The sequence below is a fragment of the Candida dubliniensis genome, chromosome 7 (assembly GCF_000026945.1).
Source record: "Candida dubliniensis CD36 chromosome 7, complete sequence".
Taxonomy (NCBI): Eukaryota; Fungi; Ascomycota; class Pichiomycetes; order Serinales; family Debaryomycetaceae; genus Candida; species Candida dubliniensis.
In genome coordinates, this window is record NC_012866.1 from 249098 (window position 1) to 269795 (window position 20698).

General features: G+C 34.4%; 14 protein-coding genes across 14 annotated transcripts; 6 read left to right on the top strand and 8 right to left on the bottom strand. All coding sequences in view use genetic code 12, as the record gives it.

Moving 5' to 3' along the window:
- Positions 1–232: 232 nt before the first annotated feature.
- Positions 233–1210, top strand: CD36_71010 (LigB subunit of aromatic ring-opening dioxygenase, putative; the record flags this gene model as incomplete). Its single annotated transcript, XM_002421276.1, has 1 exon — positions 233–1210. One exon carries the CDS (start codon positions 233–235, stop codon positions 1208–1210), a length of 978 nt encoding a protein of 325 aa, XP_002421321.1.
- A 117-nt stretch (positions 1211–1327) lies between these two features.
- Positions 1328–1606, bottom strand: CD36_71020 (NADH-ubiquinone oxidoreductase subunit, putative; the record flags this gene model as incomplete). The annotated part of the gene is made up of 1 exon (XM_002421277.1): positions 1328–1606. One exon carries the CDS (start codon positions 1604–1606, stop codon positions 1328–1330), a length of 279 nt encoding a protein of 92 aa, XP_002421322.1.
- A 356-nt stretch (positions 1607–1962) lies between these two features.
- On the bottom strand, positions 1963–3105 carry CD36_71030 (oxidoreductase, putative; the record flags this gene model as incomplete). The annotated part of the gene is made up of 1 exon (XM_002421278.1): positions 1963–3105. One exon carries the CDS (start codon positions 3103–3105, stop codon positions 1963–1965), a length of 1143 nt encoding a protein of 380 aa, XP_002421323.1.
- A 966-nt stretch (positions 3106–4071) lies between these two features.
- On the top strand, positions 4072–5340 carry CD36_71040 (mitochondrial inheritance complex (MDM12/MDM10/MMM1) subunit, putative; the record flags this gene model as incomplete). Its single annotated transcript, XM_002421279.1, has 1 exon — positions 4072–5340. The coding sequence occupies one exon, from the start codon at positions 4072–4074 to the stop codon at positions 5338–5340; it is 1269 nt and encodes a 422-aa protein (XP_002421324.1).
- Positions 5341–5703: 363 nt separating this feature from the next.
- On the top strand, positions 5704–6615 carry CD36_71050 (non-essential hydrolase involved in mRNA decapping, putative; the record flags this gene model as incomplete). The annotated part of the gene is made up of 1 exon (XM_002421280.1): positions 5704–6615. One exon carries the CDS (start codon positions 5704–5706, stop codon positions 6613–6615), a length of 912 nt encoding a protein of 303 aa, XP_002421325.1.
- Positions 6616–6635: 20 nt separating this feature from the next.
- CD36_71060 (DEAD-box family ATP-dependent RNA helicase, ribosomal biogenesis, putative) lies at positions 6636–8825 on the bottom strand (the record flags this gene model as incomplete). The annotated part of the gene is made up of 1 exon (XM_002421281.1): positions 6636–8825. One exon carries the CDS (start codon positions 8823–8825, stop codon positions 6636–6638), a length of 2190 nt encoding a protein of 729 aa, XP_002421326.1.
- Positions 8826–9157: 332 nt separating this feature from the next.
- On the bottom strand, positions 9158–9994 carry CD36_71070 (RNA polymerase III subunit, putative; the record flags this gene model as incomplete). Its single annotated transcript, XM_002421282.1, has 1 exon — positions 9158–9994. The coding sequence occupies one exon, from the start codon at positions 9992–9994 to the stop codon at positions 9158–9160; it is 837 nt and encodes a 278-aa protein (XP_002421327.1).
- Positions 9995–10192: 198 nt separating this feature from the next.
- On the top strand, positions 10193–11128 carry CD36_71080 (eIF-2b GDP-GTP exchange factor, putative; the record flags this gene model as incomplete). The annotated part of the gene is made up of 1 exon (XM_002421283.1): positions 10193–11128. The coding sequence occupies one exon, from the start codon at positions 10193–10195 to the stop codon at positions 11126–11128; it is 936 nt and encodes a 311-aa protein (XP_002421328.1).
- Positions 11129–11163: 35 nt separating this feature from the next.
- On the bottom strand, positions 11164–12597 carry CD36_71090 (conserved hypothetical protein; the record flags this gene model as incomplete). Its single annotated transcript, XM_002421284.1, has 1 exon — positions 11164–12597. One exon carries the CDS (start codon positions 12595–12597, stop codon positions 11164–11166), a length of 1434 nt encoding a protein of 477 aa, XP_002421329.1.
- Positions 12598–13335: 738 nt separating this feature from the next.
- Positions 13336–14535, top strand: CD36_71100 (WD repeat protein (G-beta like protein) involved in translation regulation, putative; the record flags this gene model as incomplete). The annotated part of the gene is made up of 2 exons (XM_002421285.1): positions 13336–13863; positions 14110–14535. 2 exons carry the CDS (start codon positions 13336–13338, stop codon positions 14533–14535), a joined length of 954 nt encoding a protein of 317 aa, XP_002421330.1.
- Positions 14536–14691: 156 nt separating this feature from the next.
- On the bottom strand, positions 14692–16512 carry CD36_71110 (conserved hypothetical protein; the record flags this gene model as incomplete). Its single annotated transcript, XM_002421286.1, has 1 exon — positions 14692–16512. The coding sequence occupies one exon, from the start codon at positions 16510–16512 to the stop codon at positions 14692–14694; it is 1821 nt and encodes a 606-aa protein (XP_002421331.1).
- Positions 16513–16659: 147 nt separating this feature from the next.
- Positions 16660–17940, bottom strand: CD36_71120 (dihydrofolate synthetase, putative; the record flags this gene model as incomplete). Its single annotated transcript, XM_002421287.1, has 1 exon — positions 16660–17940. One exon carries the CDS (start codon positions 17938–17940, stop codon positions 16660–16662), a length of 1281 nt encoding a protein of 426 aa, XP_002421332.1.
- Positions 17941–18646: 706 nt separating this feature from the next.
- Positions 18647–19171, top strand: CD36_71130 (essential subunit of the RNA polymerase II mediator complex, putative; the record flags this gene model as incomplete). Its single annotated transcript, XM_002421288.1, has 1 exon — positions 18647–19171. The coding sequence occupies one exon, from the start codon at positions 18647–18649 to the stop codon at positions 19169–19171; it is 525 nt and encodes a 174-aa protein (XP_002421333.1).
- Positions 19172–19215: 44 nt separating this feature from the next.
- Positions 19216–19917, bottom strand: CD36_71140 (DNA replication initiation GINS complex subunit, putative; the record flags this gene model as incomplete). The annotated part of the gene is made up of 1 exon (XM_002421289.1): positions 19216–19917. The coding sequence occupies one exon, from the start codon at positions 19915–19917 to the stop codon at positions 19216–19218; it is 702 nt and encodes a 233-aa protein (XP_002421334.1).
- Positions 19918–20698: the final 781 nt, after the last annotated feature.

A 20698-nucleotide genomic window follows, 5' to 3' on the forward strand; every position in this document is an offset into this window, starting at 1 on the left:
CGAAACCTTTTAGTAAAACTCATGATTTCAATATCTCATTTTCAAAATGGAGTCGAACACTATAAATACACCATTTGGATCCCTAATACTTGTTTCCTGAAGCATAGAATCACCTTTACATAACTTTATGAATTTGTTTTTCATACCCATCATAGCATCAGTTATTTATTATTACTATTATTCTAATAATCAAACCCCAGACACCATAAACGAAACAAAAATCGTAAACAATATGGCTTCACAATTATCAAAAAAATTTATTCAGAATCCAACACCTTTCCCAACTTATTTCTTTTCCCATGGAGGCCCAACCTTTATGTACGAATTAGATGATTTTGGCAATAAAGGGGCATGGAATGCTGTAAAGAAAATTGGTAATAATATCAAAAAGAATTGGAAACCTGATTACATTGTTGTAGTCAGTGCTCATTGGCAAAGTAGTGGAGACAATTTAATTGAAATAAATTATCCTAAAAATAATGAAGAAAACCCATTAATCTATGACTTTTATGGATTCCCTGATTACATGTATAAAGAAGAATTCCATTCTAAGAATAATTTATTCATTGCAAATGAGATTAAAGCAGAATTAGAAAAGAATGGGTTTAATTCCACACTCACAAATCGTGGAATTGATCACGGGGTTTGGGTGCCATTTAAAGTGGCATTCAGTGATTATACCACTCAGTCGAAAACTCAACCAGAGATCAAAAGTTTAGATTTACCAGAAACATCGGTAATTCAAGTCTCGTTAACTTCAAGAGATGGTGATTTTGTTAAACACTTCAAATTGGGTGAAGTTTTGAGCAAGTTCAAGAATGAGTTGATTTGGGACGAATCTAGACAGAAGTATTTAAAGGGGTTAATTGTCTGCTCAGGAATGTCAGTTCACAATTTGAGAGATTTGGGTGCTTCCTTCCGTCAACCTAAGCAACTCATGCCATACGTCAAACCATTTAATCAATTGTTGACTAAAACTGTTGAAGAAAATCATGGTGACAGCTTATTGCAGGCGTTTTTGGATTTGAAAAAAAATCCATTATTGCGACAAGCTCACCCAACTTTAGAACATTTCTTACCAATAGTTGTTGCTGGAGGAGTTGCTTCGAAATCCAATGATGATTTTAAAGAAGTTTACAATGATTCAATGCTCAGTTTAGGTTGGGGTGTTTACCAAGTTGGCCAATACAATAACAGCTCAAAAGTGTAATAAAAAGAAACTTTCAACAAGGGACTTGTAAACAAAGATATAAATAGATATGAATAGTAGTTGTGTATTATGTTTGATATTTTCTAATGTACAATATGAATAAGCAAGACTAACTTCCTATCTTTTTAATAATTCGTTTAATGCCTTTTCAACACCAGCTTCATCTAAACCTTCTAAACTTGTTTTCACTTCTTCACCTCTTTCAAATCTGGCAGTTAATGTAGGTGGGATACCATAACTTTCTCTAATCAAAATTGGTAATTTGTAATTCAGTTGAGTCTTCAAAGATGGATAGTTTTTAGTCAAAAAGTTTCTCACAGGTATTGAGGCTTCTCCTGTTTGTGATAAGTGGAATCTTAATTCTTTTAAGGCAGTTGGAATGACAAACTTAGACATTGGGTACTGTTGGTTAGTGTGGTAGATTTATGGATACTGGACTCTTGATGGTAATTTTTTTTCCAGCGAATTTTACTGGTTACTTACATCTGGAAAAAAAAAAGTAGAAGGTCGTGCGCGGATGATAATTTATAGTGATGACAAACCTTACTAATGGCTGCCAAAAAGAAAGTGTTCAGCTGTATTACATCTGACATAAATATACTAGAAGGTTACAGTTTAGATATGACACCCTTGAGAGAAAGTATATTTTCTATCCTGTTTGGTAACATATTTGAAACTAACTTTTATTTATAAAAAAAAAAAAAAACCAATTGAATCTAAATAAAAAAACCAACTTATTATTAATGCATATGCTAATTAAAAACACCCTGGTCAACTCCTAACTTGCTATAATCTGCTGACACACTCTTGATATCCGGAACTTTCACTGGCATATCGCTCTCAATCGACTTCATAACTGCATCAATGCACAATAATGCAGAAATACCATCATCAATTGAACACCAAGGCTCTTTCACATTTCCTCTAATTAAATCAATGAAATGTTCCAACTGAGAATCAAAGGGCAATTTTTCCAAATCCAGTTCAATAACAGTCTCATTTATTGGATTGGTCCATGAAGATGTTACATCTTTTTCTTGATGATACAATTTCATATCTGGCATCGATAAGGTCCCTTTGGACCCAAATATACGATAAATACCTGACACACCTTGATTCTTAGGAATTGTAGGGTTTTCACCTGTACCACTTTCAAAATTAAATGGTGACACGACATTATCGCAGCAAATGAATGTACCGGTTACTCCACTCTCAAATTTAATGGTCAAAGCTGCACCTTCGTCGGCTTCATGATTTCTCTGTTGCAGTAGTAGCTCGGCATAAATACGTTGAATCCTACCAAACATGTATTGTAATAAATCCAAGTCATGTACCAAATTAATCAATAGCACACCACCTCCGGTACTTGTACTTTTTCTCCAAGGTGAGACATCGAAATATTCCTGTGGTTTACTTAACATCCAACTTCCTTGAATGGCCACTATTTGGCCAACTTTAGATAAGTTTTTCTTGGTGCTTAAAATGTAAGGGTTAAATCTTCTATGGTGACCCACAAGAACCTTTACATTTTTCAATTCACAGTAATGTTTTAATGCTTTAGCATCTTCAGGTGTGCTTCCTATTGGCTTTTCAACTAATAAATGGATTCCGTATGATGCTAATTCGGCACTAACTGAAACATGGGTGTGATTAGGGGTACACACTATGGCACCATCGGGATAAGGAATCGAGTTCTCATCACAATATTTCATACATGATTCAATTGATGGGAAATATAAAGTGTTGAATGTTTCAGCAACATCGGCAGTGGCTGGATTAGGATCAATGATTGCAAATAAATCAGTTTGTGGATTATTTGAAACGTGTAATGCATGTCTAGGGCCAATTAAACCAGCCCCCACAACTATGATTTGAAGGAGATTTGGGGCAATCATATTTTAGTGCAACAACTGAATGAATGAACGATAGTGAAAGACTGAAATTAAAAAAAAAACAACTTAAGTATCAGTAAAAAAAGAATGTGATTAAAAGGGGAATTAAGAAAAGAAGAAATTAGAAAAGGAAAAGTTTTTCAATTCCAATGCAATGAAATGTATGGCAGAGTATTAATTTGCTAGTATGGGTATTACATGTGGCTGCGAAGCTTCGTGAAAAAAAAAAAAAATCACTCACAAAATGAAAAAAAAAAAAAAAAATAAAAAGAAACAAAAAAATGCCCGCATTTTATTCTGACACCCGTTGCTCCGGTACAGGAGAGAATTAGTCACATTGTCTGAAATGTGGAGGTGGAGATGATATGATATGTTCTTCAACGCCAACCACAAATCGTCAAAGATTCACTCGTTATAGTTGTTTATGTATACTTCGAACAATGTAATTACTTTCCATTAATATGTAGCAGATTCTCTGTTTATTTATATTCTGAACAGCCTTTTGCAGGTCAAATCACAACTAGAATCAGCACATACAGAGGCAAGCATAAATCATCAGAATACTAATATTGTAAGCAGAACTCTTTTTTCTGGTATATACAATTGGAATCATATTGTGTAAGCTACTTTCAATTCAATTGTTCGGCAAAAACCAGTGTAATCAATTCTGGAACAGAAATAGTTTTGAATGCCTGAACAACAGTATTTGAAAAAAAGTCTTCACATACAAATACTAGAAACTCGTCATTTATATATTATTGAATCAACTAGAACTGACTTGTTGGTGTGTAGCCCAGTTTTTCCAAATAGCTTATCACTACTTGTAAGAACTCAATTCAAATTATTGTTATGGTGAGTACACGACTACTAATCAAATTTTCAAAAGTGAAGTCATTTTAAAGCGTGGTATAACGTTTTCTCTTTGCAAACCAATGCCCAACATACAGTTGACGCAAGCAATAATTATAAATGTCTTTTGATATTAATTGGAACCAACTAACAATTGATGATACAATCAATCAATCAATAAAAGAATTTTTGGATCAACAATTCAAAAAAATCTCCCTCCCATCGTTTATTTCCAATCTTTCAGTGACTGATTTCAATTTAGGAGAAATCCCTCCGGAAATAACCATTCGACATATTGGTGATCCCTTTGAGGAATTTTATGAAGATGAAGATAATTTGGGAGCCACCAATGAAACCAATCATAATTTAAATGATGAACGTCTGACTATGGGGAAGAGCCAAGAGAATGGGATCCATAAGGATAATGCATACAACAGTCAAAACTTTGATGATGATGACGACGATGACGAAGGCGTCGATGAAGATGACGATGACGATGAATACGACGATCATGATTTGGGGACCATCAACGAAGGGATTAGTTTATTGAACTTTAACGATAGTTCAACCACTCCTTCTGGTAACTCATTTGGAGGTCTGATTGCACCTTTGCCACCACCACCTTTAAACCCCTCAAGAGATTCTTTCCACTCCATCCTTCACCCTTATGGTGTTAATAGCATAATAGGCGCAACAGGTGCTGGGTCAGAAACCCCTACAAATATACTAAATCAAAATTATCTATCGTCCAGAGTATTACCAAAAATATCTGTAAAACAAAAACAACCACATCACGACGACAATGATATTCAACTTATTGTGGAGATAAATTACAAAGGTGACATGCATATCAACTTGTTGGTGAATTTATTGGTGAATTATCCATCCCCCAATTTCATATCATTGCCAATAAAGTTACATATTACTGATATAGTGATACATTCAATTGCCACCATTGCTTATTTAAAAAAATCGGTCTATTTGTCTTTCCTTTGTGATGTTGATGATGCATTCCCTGATTTTGATAGCAATAATAATGCACAAACACCTACATCTACCACAGGTGGGAATTTTGTTGACTATTATTCCAATGATGCAGCTATCAATAAAGAAAGAATAGATATCGTTAAAAAGATCAAAATTGAAAGTGAAATTGGTGAAGTTGAGAATAATATACTAAGAAATGTGGGCAAAGTTGAAAAATTTTTGGTTGAACAATTAAGGAATATTTTGCGGGATGAAATTGCTTGGCCAAGTTGGATTTGTATTGATATGAATGATGATGGTGATGATGACGATGATGATGAAGTGGAAGATAGTAATGTTAGTGATGGCGATGGCAAGGATAATGATGGCAAACATGGAGATGGACCAACACACGAGGTATAAATTGAAGAATAACCACCAAAATGAATTTAAATGAGCCTAAATAGGTCCATCCAACTACTAGCAAATGCTACAAAGAAAGTTATTACCAGATCAAGATGATTGAGAAATACGATCATTATATAGTAGTAATTTGCACATTGAGCATCATGTAATCTAAGAATTTCTGTAAATATAGCACTAATGAACCTACAATCTATATTCCAATTGAAATAAAGCTGTAGTTGTGGCACGTTTAATGATTGCAGATTATCTCTTGATATTTCGGTACATTTAAACATATTGGGCTGTCTGAAAAGAAAAAAAAAAAAAAAACTTTTTGTAATCTCCGACAACATCATCAAATCACTTATCACACCAACGGCCATGTCATTAAACGAACTAGTTAGTCAATTTAGATTTACCAGAGTGTTGAAAAGTGACTCACAGACTAAAACAATATCTATACTAGGCAAAATAAATAACAAAGATGCAATTGTAACCATTGAGAAATCCCACTTTAGTACTGGCTCAGATCTTGACTTGCAGAAATTAATCACTGATCTATCTATAATCAATTCCAACGATGTCTATTATTGGTCAACAGCGAATTTATTTCAAGATGTGTTGGAATTACCAGGTGCAAAATTGAATTTGATTTATCCAGCTACAGAGACTCACATTAGGAAATATGATGATCAAAAATTGCATTACGTCAGAGAAACACCAGAAATGTACCAAAAATATGTTGTTCCTTATATTGAAACTATGAAAGGTGATAGATTGAAATGGGTTTACAATATATTATTTGAGGGAAAGGAAAGTGAAACATTCATATATCACGACAAGTCACCCACGGGATTTGTGTTGTTGCCCGATATGAAATGGGATGGAAAGAATTTGGATACATTGTATTTGTGCTGTATTGTCAATAGGCTAGATATATCTTGTGTGAGAGATTTAAATCAAAGCCATATTGCTTATTTGTCTAATTTACAAAAAATTGTGAAAGAAGTGACGGTTAACAAATATGGAATTAAACCTGATCAATTGAGAGTATTTTTACACTATCAACCATCGTATTATCATTTTCATTTACATATTGTAAATGTGCAACATCCAGGGTTAGGAGATGGTATAGCTATTGGAAAGGCTATCTTGCTAGATGATGTTATAGACAATTTGAAATTGGATGGACTGTATTATAGTGAAAAAACCATTGGTTTTGTATTAGGTGAAAACCATGGATTATGGCAAATTGAAGGTTATAGAGATTTACATTTTAAGCAAAAAAACTAATATACATTGGTTAGACTATTTTAATAATTAAATTCGCTACTTGCAGATTTCACAGCCATCTTGGCCATTCTCAACATTTTCTTTCTTGGGTCCTCTTTTTTACCTTTCTTAGATTCTGAGTAATTGCTGTTATTACCAACAGATTTACCTAACTTCTTTGGTGTCTCTCTTAATCCAAAACTTTTCGCTAAATGACCTAAATGTAATAATTTTACATTGAAAAACTCACGTTCCGACGACAAATGTGTTGCGTATGCACGTATATGAGAAGTAAATGCCCTAACAGCTTCGTCATGACTAGCTTGATCTTCTAATAGCCACCTTTCAACATCAAGATGCCAAGTGGTAGCATGGATATCCCACTTCCCTAACTTATTATCCTTTGACTTGATATTTCCTTGTGCAAATCCTTCTTGTAATATTTCTTCATAATTCTTAACTCTCAAGTTTCCTTCTCTTGGATGCGCAACCTTCAACTTTCCCTCTACATACCCTTCTTCAATACCTGGAAGTAGAAACAAAGTTGCATTACCTTCATTACCCAATCTTGCTGATCTACCAATTCTATGCAAATGATCATCAATAGTGAAAGGAGGGTCATATTCTATAACATTGGCAACATTTGGTAAATCCAACCCACGAGACGCAACATCAGTACAAAATAATATCTTGTTATATGAATTATTATCTTTGATAAACGACTGCAATGTGCTTGTACGTGATTGCTGTGAAAGTGAACCATGAAGCTTATAGACAATTGTATTGTCACTTAATTGAGGGGCAGTGAGCACGCCATTGTCCTCATTTTCATCATCTTCTGGCAGAACTAACACAGTTTTCACTTCACCGGATTCTTCATCAGTCATTTTTTTAAACTTTTTACCATCTCGAGTGAATACGTCAAAATGGAAATCAACTGAATCGGAACAGGAAAAAAACACAATGGTTCTTTCAGTAGAGTGTTTGCAAATACTCAATAACAATGCATCCAATGTAACTAGTCTCAACTTGGGTGGAACGACAACAACATTTTGAATCAACTGGTCTGGTGCCGTACTTGTAGTGGTGGCTATGGTTTCGTCAAATGATACGGTTCCAGGAACAGAAGCTGTTTCCACTGAAATCATTTCAGGATTTTTCAACACTATACTACCCAATTTTTTCACATTACTATGCAATGTAGCTGAACACAACATATTTATTCTTCTCGATGGTAACCCTTGCCATTTTTCAGCGGTGTCAGCAATTTTAGAATTTGAGTCTATTTTGGCAGTGATTTGGGCTATAGTTTCTTCAAATCCCAACTCCATTAATTTATCACCTTCATCTAACACAAGCCATCTCAACTGACTAATATCTAATGTTTTTGTATTTTCCAAATGATCAGCCAACCTTCCTGGAGTAGCAACTAATATATTACACCCTTTTCTCAATCTTGCCTTTTCTGACTTCTTTTTTTCACCACCAATGACTATTCCTGGAACTACCCAATGATGGCATCTTGTTAATGTCTCCAACACCCCATAAATCTGTGTGGCCAATTCACGGGTAGGTGTTAAAATTATGGCAAATAACCCTGATTCTCGATTAATCTTGAATTTATTTTCTCTCATCAACTTATGGAATATGGGCAAAACAAAAGCCAATGTTTTACCAGACCCTGTTTGTGCTTTCACGAATAGATCATTTTCTGTGGCTATTAAACTCGGTATTACTAATTGTTGAATCTTGGTTGGATGCATGAATCGTAAATGTTCAGTTAGATGTGTTGACAATTTTTCATTCAACCCTAAACCAGAAAATGTAGTTGCATCTTTCATAGGTGCATTGGATGGTAAATAAGTAAGCTCTTTGGTAGTCGAAGTTGTCACTAAGTGTGACGTTGGTTCGTTATTGGTAAATAAAGATGACACATATGAATCACCTTTCCCACCAAATTCACCTTTGCTTTCTGTGAACTTTGACCTTTTGTTCGAGTCAGCTGGTAATTTATCTTCAAATACCCGTTTTCGTTTGGATTCATCAACTGGGATGAGATTTACTCCGGTCTCGGGCTGCCTCTTTTTCGTTCTACCTTGTAATGCAAGTTGTAACTTTCTTCTATCCTTCCATCTACCACCCAGAACTTTGACATTTTGGTTTTTGGAAGTTGTGGTTGATGAAGTATCTGGAACAGCAAAGTTCAACAACAATCCATCATCTTCGTCCATTCTTAGTAGTTTTTAATAAAGAGAATACACTTTTCTTTGATTTTAGTAATGCAAAGATCATAGAAACTTGAACTTTTTTTTTTTTGTGCACTCATTGAACTGGCCATGAGCTGGTTCCATAAACGCCATTTTTTTTTTCTAGTATGGCTTTATTGGTATTTGGCCGATTACTTAGCTGTAAACAACAATATGTTACGACGCTGGATGAGGGGTACTGTAAAAAATAAATCAAGTAAATCTATTGATATATAAGAATTCAATTGCTCAATTTGGAGCAGTTGAAAATGTAGTAATCAAACCTCCCAAAAAAAGACCATATATTGTCCAACTACTCAACTATTTATTAACATGTCTATGTATTCATCATATGAAGTCTTTGTTTTCAATTCAATATTTGTATCTATATGATGGTCTAAGCCAAACTTTATACTTTTGGTTACATCATCATCGCCTCTTTTCCAAATTAAATTCTGCCATTCTTCTTCTTCAAAATGCTTTACCAGTTTCAATGAATCCCCTAACGAATGCAGGAACTCACCAGATTGAGTAGAATGCTTAGCAGCTGATTGCAAGATTTGAACATTTGCTGGTTTTTCATTAGTGCTCTCTTGTTGTCTCCTCTGTTGAATGGTTTGGGCTTCTAAATCATCAATGTACTTGAACGAAGGTTTTAATTGAACTGTACTGTCCACCGGAATCAACACAACTCGTCTTTCATTGCCATCATTTACTATTTTTGCAGCATAGTTTCCTACTTCATAAGACCCATCCAATACACCCAGAATCGTCTGCTCAAAAATTTGCTCACCCCATTCCTGAACTTTGTCCACATTAAAGAATTTGTCGGTATCAAGGGGTACTTTCACTTGAAGGTACTGTGACTCCGGTTTGATTGAGGCATGGCAATTTCCAGCTTTATTTGGACGTGATTTGGGTCGACCAGCATACTGTAAAACATGTAATGACTGTTTTACTCTTTCTGGTACTGTGTTTATGTGTAATGGTATTGATTCTACTATTGGGTCATCGTCATCTGGATCAGACATCTTCTCGTCTGGGTATTCTTGTTTCACTTGCACTTCTTCATCTTCCTCCTTTATTGTAGATGTTGATGGTTTATATGGTTCTGGGGTAATATCATCCTCCTCATCAATAAATAACAGACTCATTTTTGGTATGTGATTTGGAGTTTTGTAGCTGTTGACAATAAAAAGAAAGCCAGTTGCTCAAGAAAATTTTAGAACCACATCTCTCACGATACATCAAAAAACTATTAAGAAAGAAAAAAAAAAAAAAATTACGATAGGTGGGAAAAAGATCATCACTGTCTTTACCATACGAACACCCTGACTCAAAACTAATCTAGAATGGCCGATTTTGACATTAAGGAGACATATCTCAAGTTTTTGGAAGAAGACAAAGATATGACTATGCCAATTGCGGCAATTGAATCACTTGTGTCAATGTTAAAAGCTAAGTCACCATCAACCTCCTCCGAATTAATCAATTTAGTTTCGAAAAACATTGATTTATTAAAATCATCAATCCCCAATAATATTTCTCTTTCTGCTGGGTGTGATTTGTTTATGAGATTTGTGTTGAGAAACACCAACGTGTATTCTGATTGGGAGTCGTTTTCACAGAATCTTGTTGAGAATGGAGAATTGTTCGTTCAGCGTGCTAAAGAATCAAGACTTAAACTGGCAGAATATGGTGTTCCATTTATTAAAGATGACGACGTAATATTAGTTCATTCATACTCACGTGTTGTTTACAGCCTATTGTTGAAGGCCAAACAAGAAAAGTTAATTCGATTCAAAGTCTTGGTTACCGAAAGTAGACCAACAGGCAATGGATACTACATGGCTAGGAAATTAAGAGAAGCAGATATACCAGTTGAGGTTATTGTAGATAACGCAGTGGGATATGTATTGCATAAAGTAGACAAAATCTTGGTTGGTGCTGAAGGTGTTGCTGAAAGTGGTGGAGTAATAAATCACATTGGAACATATCAAATTGGTTGTTTAGCTAAAGTTAACAATAAACCTTTTTATGTGGTGACTGAATCTCACAAATTTGTTAGGTTATTTCCCTTGGCACCCAATGACCTACCTAACAGCATTAGTCATTTCGATTATGACGGAAACAAAACAGAAGAAGTCAATCATAGTGGACAAGAACTTTTAAAGACAAACTTTGTTGATTTCACATCTCACGAATATATTACCGCCTTGATTACAGATTTGGGAGTATTGACTCCGTCTGCTGTCAGTGAAGAGTTGATAAAAATATGGTACGATTGAGACAATTGGTGTTCGTATATATAGTAGACTTGTTATTATATAATTTGATCTAATACATTTTCTAAACTTTTCAAATCAAAGTAATTTGTACCTTCTAATTTAGCAACCTTAACACAAGTTACGCCCTTCGAAGTAAGATAATCAACATCGACTTCAATGCTGGGATTCTCCATGTATACCAAATGTGTGATGAATCTATTCCATTCATATTTAGCCGCAAGCCCATTAGCATGACTGTTGATAGAATATTCGGCCAGCAGAACAATAACTTTTATAAAATCAGATGCCGTCATACCAAAAGTCTCTCTATCAAGACATCCATTTAAAAGCAAGATCTTGCGTTTGCATTCATTTTGTAGAATGGCTTTACCGATCCCTTTTAAGATTATAATTGGAACAATGCTTGTCATCAAAGAACCAATAGAATAGATCAATGCATCTGTGTTGGCAACTGTAGATGCTACTTTCCCATGGGCAGTTGGGCATATCTCTTCGCCATAGGGCGATACGTAGAATATTCGTTTGATTGGGGATAACAACGGCTCAATATTGTCCAGCTTTGAAAAATGTAGCTGTGATTTTTTCAATTCGGGATGGGTGTACTGTGGCACATTCCCTGCTTCCTCTTCATCACTATCTGAACCAGAAGAAACAAATGATCCAATGCTCGATCTCTTGCTTAATTCGACTTCATTGATTGGAACATTCAAATGTAATTTTTCTGTGATGGGTAAATGTGCATGATCAAAATAATCACTTTTATGGGATATCTCTGAAGGAGTAGGTGGTCTTGTTTTATGTATTGGAGGTGGATACTTTTCGTGATTATCTGAAGGGTGGGAAATTTGTGATTGACCAGTTATAATAAGCCCATTCTCTAATATGGCACTAATATGATATGTGAAATTTGTATTAATACATGGTAGAACTTCAATCGATGGATCAATATCAGTCAATTTACAAAATAATTCAATTGCAGAATCCAATGACCCAATAAATAATCGGGCGCCAGTTAAAAACAAATTGCCCACATTGGCCATCTCATACCGAAATTGTTTATTTTTGTTTGATATTTGGTGTCTTGATCTTTTCAACAATTCCACATGTAAATGAACAAAAAATGCTCGAAATATCTCTTTAGTTGAAGAATTAATGCCAATCCACAATTCATGGGTTCCTTCTACGATTTCATTCCATTGCTGCTTGGCAATTTTGGCGTCTGATGACAATCGAAAACTTAACAATTTGCGTAGTGACTCTTGATGTGAAGGTATCAATCTTGTTAATCTCGATCTTATATCCCGGATGGCAGGTCCTCCAATAATACGAATAATCTCTGAAGTTGAACCACCATTATCCAGAATTGGCAATATATATGATATGTTGTTGTTAGGAGATAATCTCTTGAATAAAGGAACTAATTGATTAGTTGCTGTTCCTCCAGATAAAATGGTGATTTTACTTGGCATGTAAAGTTAATTAGTTGATTGTTTAGTTTGTTTAATGCTGGGATTATATAATGGTGCTTGTAACGTTTTTTGGGACAAACAAAAGAAGAAATCGTATCTAAAGTGTTTTGCGGGTTCCAAAAACATGACGTGTTACTTTTGTTACAAATGTTTACCTCACACGATATAGTTTGCCCACCCACCACCAACAATCAGAATCTACACACATCAAATGGCATTACATGACGATTCAACAGTTGGAGCAGAATGTCTTGCAAAAAAAGGCTGTCTGTCAAACTTTTGGATATTTCCATCCTCAAGTCTTGTGCCTTGAGAGTCTCTTCCACTGCAAGTTTGGGGTAACAAATACCAAGCAATCCTAAACATGGTATTGTAAAAGTTTGTAGAGCAAGCTAAAGTGAAAGAATATGTACTCACGCTGCTATGTAATTGAATCGATAATACTACTAACACTCTTTACCTGGATCAAGAGAATGGCCCATAATTTGTCTAATTGGTGTTGTGTGCCTGCACATTGTCTAATCTCCACCACCACAGTAAATTTGGGGACGCGAGTAAACTTAAGCACGGCCAAACTATAAAAACTTTTCAACAAAGTCGTGTATTATGCACAATCCATCTTGCACTGAAAAAAAAAAAATTTATAGGGTGAAAAATATTTTCAATTAACTCCCCTTCCTTCTACTTCTTTTTCCTTTTTTTTAAGTTTTTGAAAATACAAACAAGCAATTATCTACAATGGCTGATCAAGAAGTTTTAGTTTTAAGAGGTACTTTAGAAGGACACAACGGTTGGGTTACTTCCCTTGCCACCACTCCAGCTCACCCAGACTTATTATTATCTGGTTCAAGAGATAAAACTTTGATCAAATGGAAATTGACCGGTGGTGAAGACAACCAATACGGTATTCCAAAGAAATCATTCAAAGGTCACTCCCACATTGTTCAAGATGTTACCATTTCCGCTGATGGTGCTTACGCTTTATCTGCTTCTTGGGACAGAACTTTAAGATTATGGGATTTGGAAACCGGTGAAACCACCCAAAGATTCGTCGGTCACAAAGGTGATGTTTTGTCTGTCTCCATTGCTAAAAACTTGAGACAAATTGTTTCTGCTTCTAGAGACAAGACCGTCAAAGTTTGGAACACCATTGGTGAATGTATGGCCACTTTAACTGGTCACAACGATTGGGTTTCTGCTGTCAGAATCTCCCCATCTGACCAATCATCAACTGTTATCTCTGCTTCTTGGGATAAAACTGTTAAGGTATGTTATTGATTATCATTTCTGTTTTCGTTTTCATTGTTGTTTATTATTGTGATGATTTTCTTTTTATATTTGCTACTTCAGACGTTGCTTGCCAGCTTCGAATGAGACATATTTTTTTATCACCAAGATCTCTGATATCCAAATAATGCAACAATGAAAAAAATAGAAGAATGGAAAGGGATTCCTTTCCTAGTTTTTTTTTTTTTTGGAAGCTGTTTTACTAACTAATTTCAACTAATTTAGTCATGGGACTTAGCTGACTACTCTGTCAACGCTGACTTCATTGGTCACACCGGTTACATTTCATGTATCACTTTATCTCCAGATGGTTCATTATGTGCCTCTGCTGGTAAAGATGGTGTCATCATCTTGTGGGATTTGAACAAAAACAGAACTTTGTACACTTTGGAAGCCAAGGCTGAAGTTCACGCTTTAGCTTTCTCTCCAAACAGATACTGGTTAGCTGCTGCTACCACTTCTGGTATCAAGATCTTCAAATTACAAGAAAGATCTTTATTGGATGAATTGAAACCAGAATTTGCTGTTGGTGCTACCGCTAAAGACCCAGAAGCTATTTCTTTGGCTTGGTCTGCTGATGGTCAAAACTTGTTTGCTGGTTACACTGATAATGTTATCAGAGTCTGGCAAGTTATGACTCCATCTGCTTAAATTTAATTCTAAATTTAACATACAACAAGATTTTTTTTTTTTTTGTATAGATTTTGTTTTTGGGAAGGATTTATTAATGTTAATATTACAATGTATATAAATGTATTTACGTAAACATTCTACTATACTTTTGTGTGATTTTTAATGTGAATCTGTTTATTCAAATAAGTAGACTTTCCCACTGGCACTTCCTCCAACAGCCCAATTCTGACTAGGATGAAGAGTACAAACTGCAGGAACGGCACCAACCTGTTCGTTCAAATGAGCCAATATCTGTCCATCTTGATTATAAATGTCTAATCCACGATTCATGTTGGCAATAATAAATTTTTGAACTCCATCAGCTGGATTTGTTTGCCAATGTGATTTTAAAATTGAAACCCAACGACCAGTTTGACAATTGTGTTTTATTTTAGTAAATGGTGTTAAATTGTTGGGTAATAATTCCAGCATCAGCTCCCCTGAATTTTTGGAACTTGTTGTAGTATTCTTGTGATGTTGTGGTGTGGTCGAAGGAACAAAATCGGATTTCCATTCAGTTATCACTGGAAGTTCATTATGGATTTTTCCCCCACTATAATCAAACAAGCAGATATTATCATCATATCCATTACATACAAGTCGATTCTCTTGGTTCCAGTCGACGCATGAAACTGATAGTCTTGAATTGTAATTTCCGTACATATGAGGGGATTTCTGATTCTCAAACTCGGAATATACAGATTTGTTAACATTTCTTAAATCCCATATTCTTAATGTACGATCTAAAGATGCTGTTGCGATTTGGTAATTTGTGTTTGGATTAACGGCAAATCCACCTATTTTCTTATCGTGTAAACGAAGCAAATCCTTAGCTGCTAAATGATGACGATGATGAGAATTGAAAGGAGCTCTGGTATCATGCTGGTAAAACTCACCATCAAGGGTAGTCATGAATATTACTGACGAATCTTGACATTGATTGATATCAGATATCCCTAAGGCAATATCTTCTCTTGTACCGGGTTCATTCAAATATATCAATTCAGTGCTGCTTAGTTTGTTCAAATCTAAAACTCGAATACTTCCATCATAGGAACTGGTGTAAATCTTTTCTGGAGAAAACGTTAGGGTCATTATTTTCGAAACATTTCTACCATGAAGTTGTAAGATAGAAATAGATGGTTCCTCATCATCATCAGTTTTCCCATTATTTTGTTCATCAACTAACCAGATACCAACATTTCCGGTAGTATCACCACCAACAACGATTCTATTGGTGGTTGATGGATGGAAGAACATTGAGGTGATACGATTGTGGCATATTTTAATATCCAAGGGATCAAAGCGAGGATAAATGTTCAAACCATCAAATTCCTCACGTTTTGCATCCAATGATTTGTCTTTGGAATTACCATTTGTTTGCGAGTTTCTAATTTCTTCATAAAAATCACCTGCAGAAAACTTATCACCCAATGATTGTACAAGTTTCAACACTCTATTGTTCTCGTCAATATTGATTGTCTCTTCTTCTTCATTTTCCTCTTTTTGCTCCTCCACTTTACTATCGAGACCAATATGTGACAACTTCCGATCCATGACATTTTTCTCAAATATCATATCTCCCTTTTTATTGGTGATCAAATCAATCAATTTGAAATCTCCAAAGAGACGCGTTCTCTTCAATCTTTCAAGTTCTTGTTTTCGACGCTGTTTCAATTCTTCTTCTTCTCTTAATCTAGCAGCCTCTTTAGGGTCTTCTAATTCAGATTTGATACCGGCAATACGACGAGATCTTCTGCTTGGCTCCAGTACTTCTTTTTTAACTACTGGTTTTTTCGTAGTCTTGCGTCGTTTTTGCAGAGATGGTGATGGAGTTTTACTATCAACCTCCTTTTTTATTGAATCAGAAATTGAATCCAAATCAAGTTTTTTTAACAACTCTTGGTTTCTTCTGATATTCTCTTGTCTTTTCTTCTCAAGTTCCGATAATGCCATGGTGTTGTAGAAAGTTGTTGTGGCACACAAGGAGTAAGCAAAGAGACTAACTTTTTTTTTTTTTTTTCAAATTGGTTGTGTGAAACGCGTACCACGGTACAAGTTTTATTCGTCTTTATCTATTTACGTACATACATGTTCATATAATCAATTAGCTATTTCTCTTAGCACATCTCCACACAAGTATAAACTTCCGCATACTACTATTGGTTTATTCTCTAATGTCTTGTCCTCTAGATACTGAAATACTTGATGTATATGGACATCATCGCCAATATTTCGTACATCATGACAATAATCTTCAGCAATCGAAGTCAAAGTTAAAATCAGCTCGGGTTTAATCCAAGGCATATTTTCAGGTTGGGTGAACAATGTAGGTATAACAATATCCTTTTCTGACACAACATGTTTCAATAAATTCGCAACTGCTTTGCCTTTAGTCATACCAATCACAAATACTATAGGTTTATGATTGCTTTCTTCCAGTTCATTTTTTGCATCTGTGTCTGCTTCTGATTCTTGTTTAGGGTATTTTGTATTTAAATATTTACCCAATTCAATAGCAGCACTTTCATTATGTGCCCCATCTAATAATATTGATCCTAGACTTTTGTGCGGTATTGTTTGTAATCTGCCTGGCCAATTGGTTTTGCGTATACCATTTATCAAAATTTCTTCGGATATTTTATACGGCAAACACTTCAATATTTCCACTGCCAATGATAAATTGTTGGCTTGATATGATCCTTTTAATGGACTATACTGTATAAATTGGTTCTTAATTGGCTCAACAATACTCAATGGACATGATATTTCTTGTGATTTTTCGTGAATTGCTTGTAAAATAATGGACTCATTCAGAGAATCAACAAAACAAGGAATTTCATGTTTCATAATTCCTGATTTTTCTTTTGCTATTGTCAATAATGTCCCCCCTAACAATTTTTCATGATCTAAACCTATTTTGGTTATTGCCGTTGCCACCACGCCGCCTCCATTAGTAGTTTCACCATACGGCACTAAAACATTAGTTGCATCTAATCTTCCACCAACTCCGACTTCAACCAATGCCATTTCAATTTCTTCTAATGCAAAAATTTTAAATGCTGTAGCTGTTAAAATTTCAAACTCTGTACATTCTAATTTCAAATCATTATTAATTCTCATGACTTGTTCATTAATTCTATCAAATTTAGATTTGGGATAAGTTTGGTTGTTTATTGTAATGCAATCGTGATAATCGATAATATGAGGTGAAGTAAACTTCCCATTCTTTATTTTAGCCTCAGTCAAAACAGATGATATGTATGCTAATGTTGAACCCTTTCCATTGGTTCCTGCTATATGAATGGATTTATAGGCATTTTGAGGGTTATTCAAATGACCTAACAATTTAGTTATTCTTTGTAGTCCTAGATTAATTGGCATAGTACGATTTGTGATCTTAATAAAACACTCCGCCAAAAACAGTGATGATCCCCTACGTCGTAATTTAAAATGTTCTTTCTGGTAGTTGTCGCGATTGAATATTCCCCGCGACAAAAAAATTTTTCTTAATGCTTGTCTTGAGTTGGTTGCTACCAATTGCATTAGAAAAGGCTCTTATCAAGAACATGTTCTCATATTGTAATCAAATTATATTATTTTGAGGAAAAATGTTAGTATGGTAATGATCAGTAGAATTTTTTAAGTTATTTATTATGCTTTTCTTGAGTTGAAATGAGGAAACGTCATTTAATATTTGTTTTGACATTCATTTGGTGCCATTTTTTGATCCAAAACTAAGCAAAAACACCAATCATTTCAACAATGGATACTGATCAGAATTTTGAAGACACATGTATCTTTTGAGAAACAAATCCATTTGACATATCCCTTTCTAATCTAGATTTAAAGAGATCTACATGGATCATTATTTTGAATACCACTAGCTTGTTATTAACCTGGTCGTGGCTGAATAAAAGACACTCAGTATTTTGCGACCTCTACAACAACGTTCAAAAAAAAAAAAAAAAAAAAACAACCAACCAAAACATAATTAATCGTAACTGACCCCTCCAGAATCCAAACCAAACTCAAACTCAAACCCATTCCTAGTCGACTCAAAAACAGAAAAGCCCAACAATAAGTTCAAATGTCATCACTAAATAATGAAAAGGCCGAAAATTTCATTCAGGAAAGATTGGATTCATTACATGAAATAGATTGTAAAGTAGTGACTTTACTTGATCAATTTTCATCAATATTTCAATCATTTTATACTAAAGATAAAGAAGAATTTTCTCAACAAACATCTGATATATATTCTACTTTGAGTAAAGTTGCCATTGATTTACGTAAAGAAATTAAAATTATGGATGATAATATTGGGGCATATGATAAGAATGATGATAATGTGATGATTTTACCTATTAGTAATGTGGATCAAAAAAACACAAAATTAGGTAGAAAACGATTGAATTTAGAATTAGCTGAATTGAAAAGACTAATATCTGATGCAAAAGAAGTTGAAAATATAGAAAATGATGATAATGATAATAATGAAATTCAACCTGAAAGTGATGGTAACCAGATACCACAAGGCAACGAGAATGAGAATGAAAATGAAAACGATCAAAACAACAACGTAGCGAATGATGACACCGAAATGAAGGATTAAAAATTGTGTATACTAATGTACATACATCTATTATACTGATAGGGCTATATTATCTCTTCTAAATATCCTTGTTGTATTAACCTTTCCACATCAGATTTTCTGACAAAGAATTGAGAATCCTTGATCAAGTTAAAAGAACCATATTCGGTAGTAACTTCACCTCCATCCTTCAATACTCTCACATCAATAAAAATGTTTGTAGGTGGATTCAAATCACCACTTAAATCAATATCTTCAAAACTTGACTTGAATTCCATTATTAAATCTTGATATTGTTTAAAAAAATCTTGTTCAAAATGATTCAAGTTATTCAAATCCAAACTGGTAGTATAATTATTAAGATTCTTTGTTAAAGGATTCACTGCATTATTACTATTAGCACTTTGGTTGACATTTGTATTGGTTGATGATGATGATGTTGAAGTTTCAATAGGATCAATATTTAGCCAACAAAACTCAGTTATCTTATCTGCTCTTAACTTTTCATATGCTAATAAACACCGTTTATTCCTTCTCATAGATAAATGAGTGACAAATAATTGACATTGATTTATTTTACTATTTTCTTGATCTTGGGTCCCTTGTAATTGCTCTTGTTCTTCAATTAAATATTCAGCATCTTTATTCAAATCATTGGTTTCTCTTACAATGCTTTTCACTAAATCAGATTGATAAATAGGAATATTAGATAAGTTACTCGATCTTTTACCATCTAATATTAGTTTATTAGCCGTATCTCCAAACATGACTGGTCTTTTTTAATGGATTGATGTTGGAGTATAGCACCAAAGGAATTTGTTAATGGCTTTAGCAATTTTGAGAACATTACGAGACGCGTTGAATTGACAAAAGAACTGCATATAGTTTAACGTGGTGAAAATCTGTAATAATCACACGACTTGGTAAGATTAAAACTTCGGCCGCAAGGTCGTTAGGTGGTGCAGGCGAAGGAAAGATATTAGTAGTAGGGGTTTGTTGCTACCACCGGGGCTAATGAGTCGTCCAACACAAGAACTTCTTTTGAGCAACAACTACCCCCACCCGTCCCCCCTTGTGCCTAAATGTCGTAAGACAATAGATCGACTTGACAAAAACTGATATGGTCCTCCTCCTGCAGCATTACAATTGATTAGTTAAATTATCACATGAAAATCTGCATTTACATCAAACACAATAGTTTACAAGGGTTTTAGTTTAGTTTAGTGTTGTTGTTGTTGGGATATCGATAATTAGTATATGTTGCACAAGACATTTAAGTTATGATGATTTGTCTATATTGTTTAGCCTTTATAATGATTTTTACTATCTGATCGTGTTAAAGTTTTCTTAACACCCCTTATATATATATATATGGAATTTCTTTGTTTTGTTTCTATTCTACGAAAAACCAATAAGGTCAATATCAGAGTAGGAATCCAGGTAGTCAGGAGTTTTAATTAATTACAATGTTGTCAAGGTGTTTCTCTTTTTGTAGTAGTTAATGTTGAAGTTCAATTGAAATGAGGAGAAGAGGACAAAGATATTGTT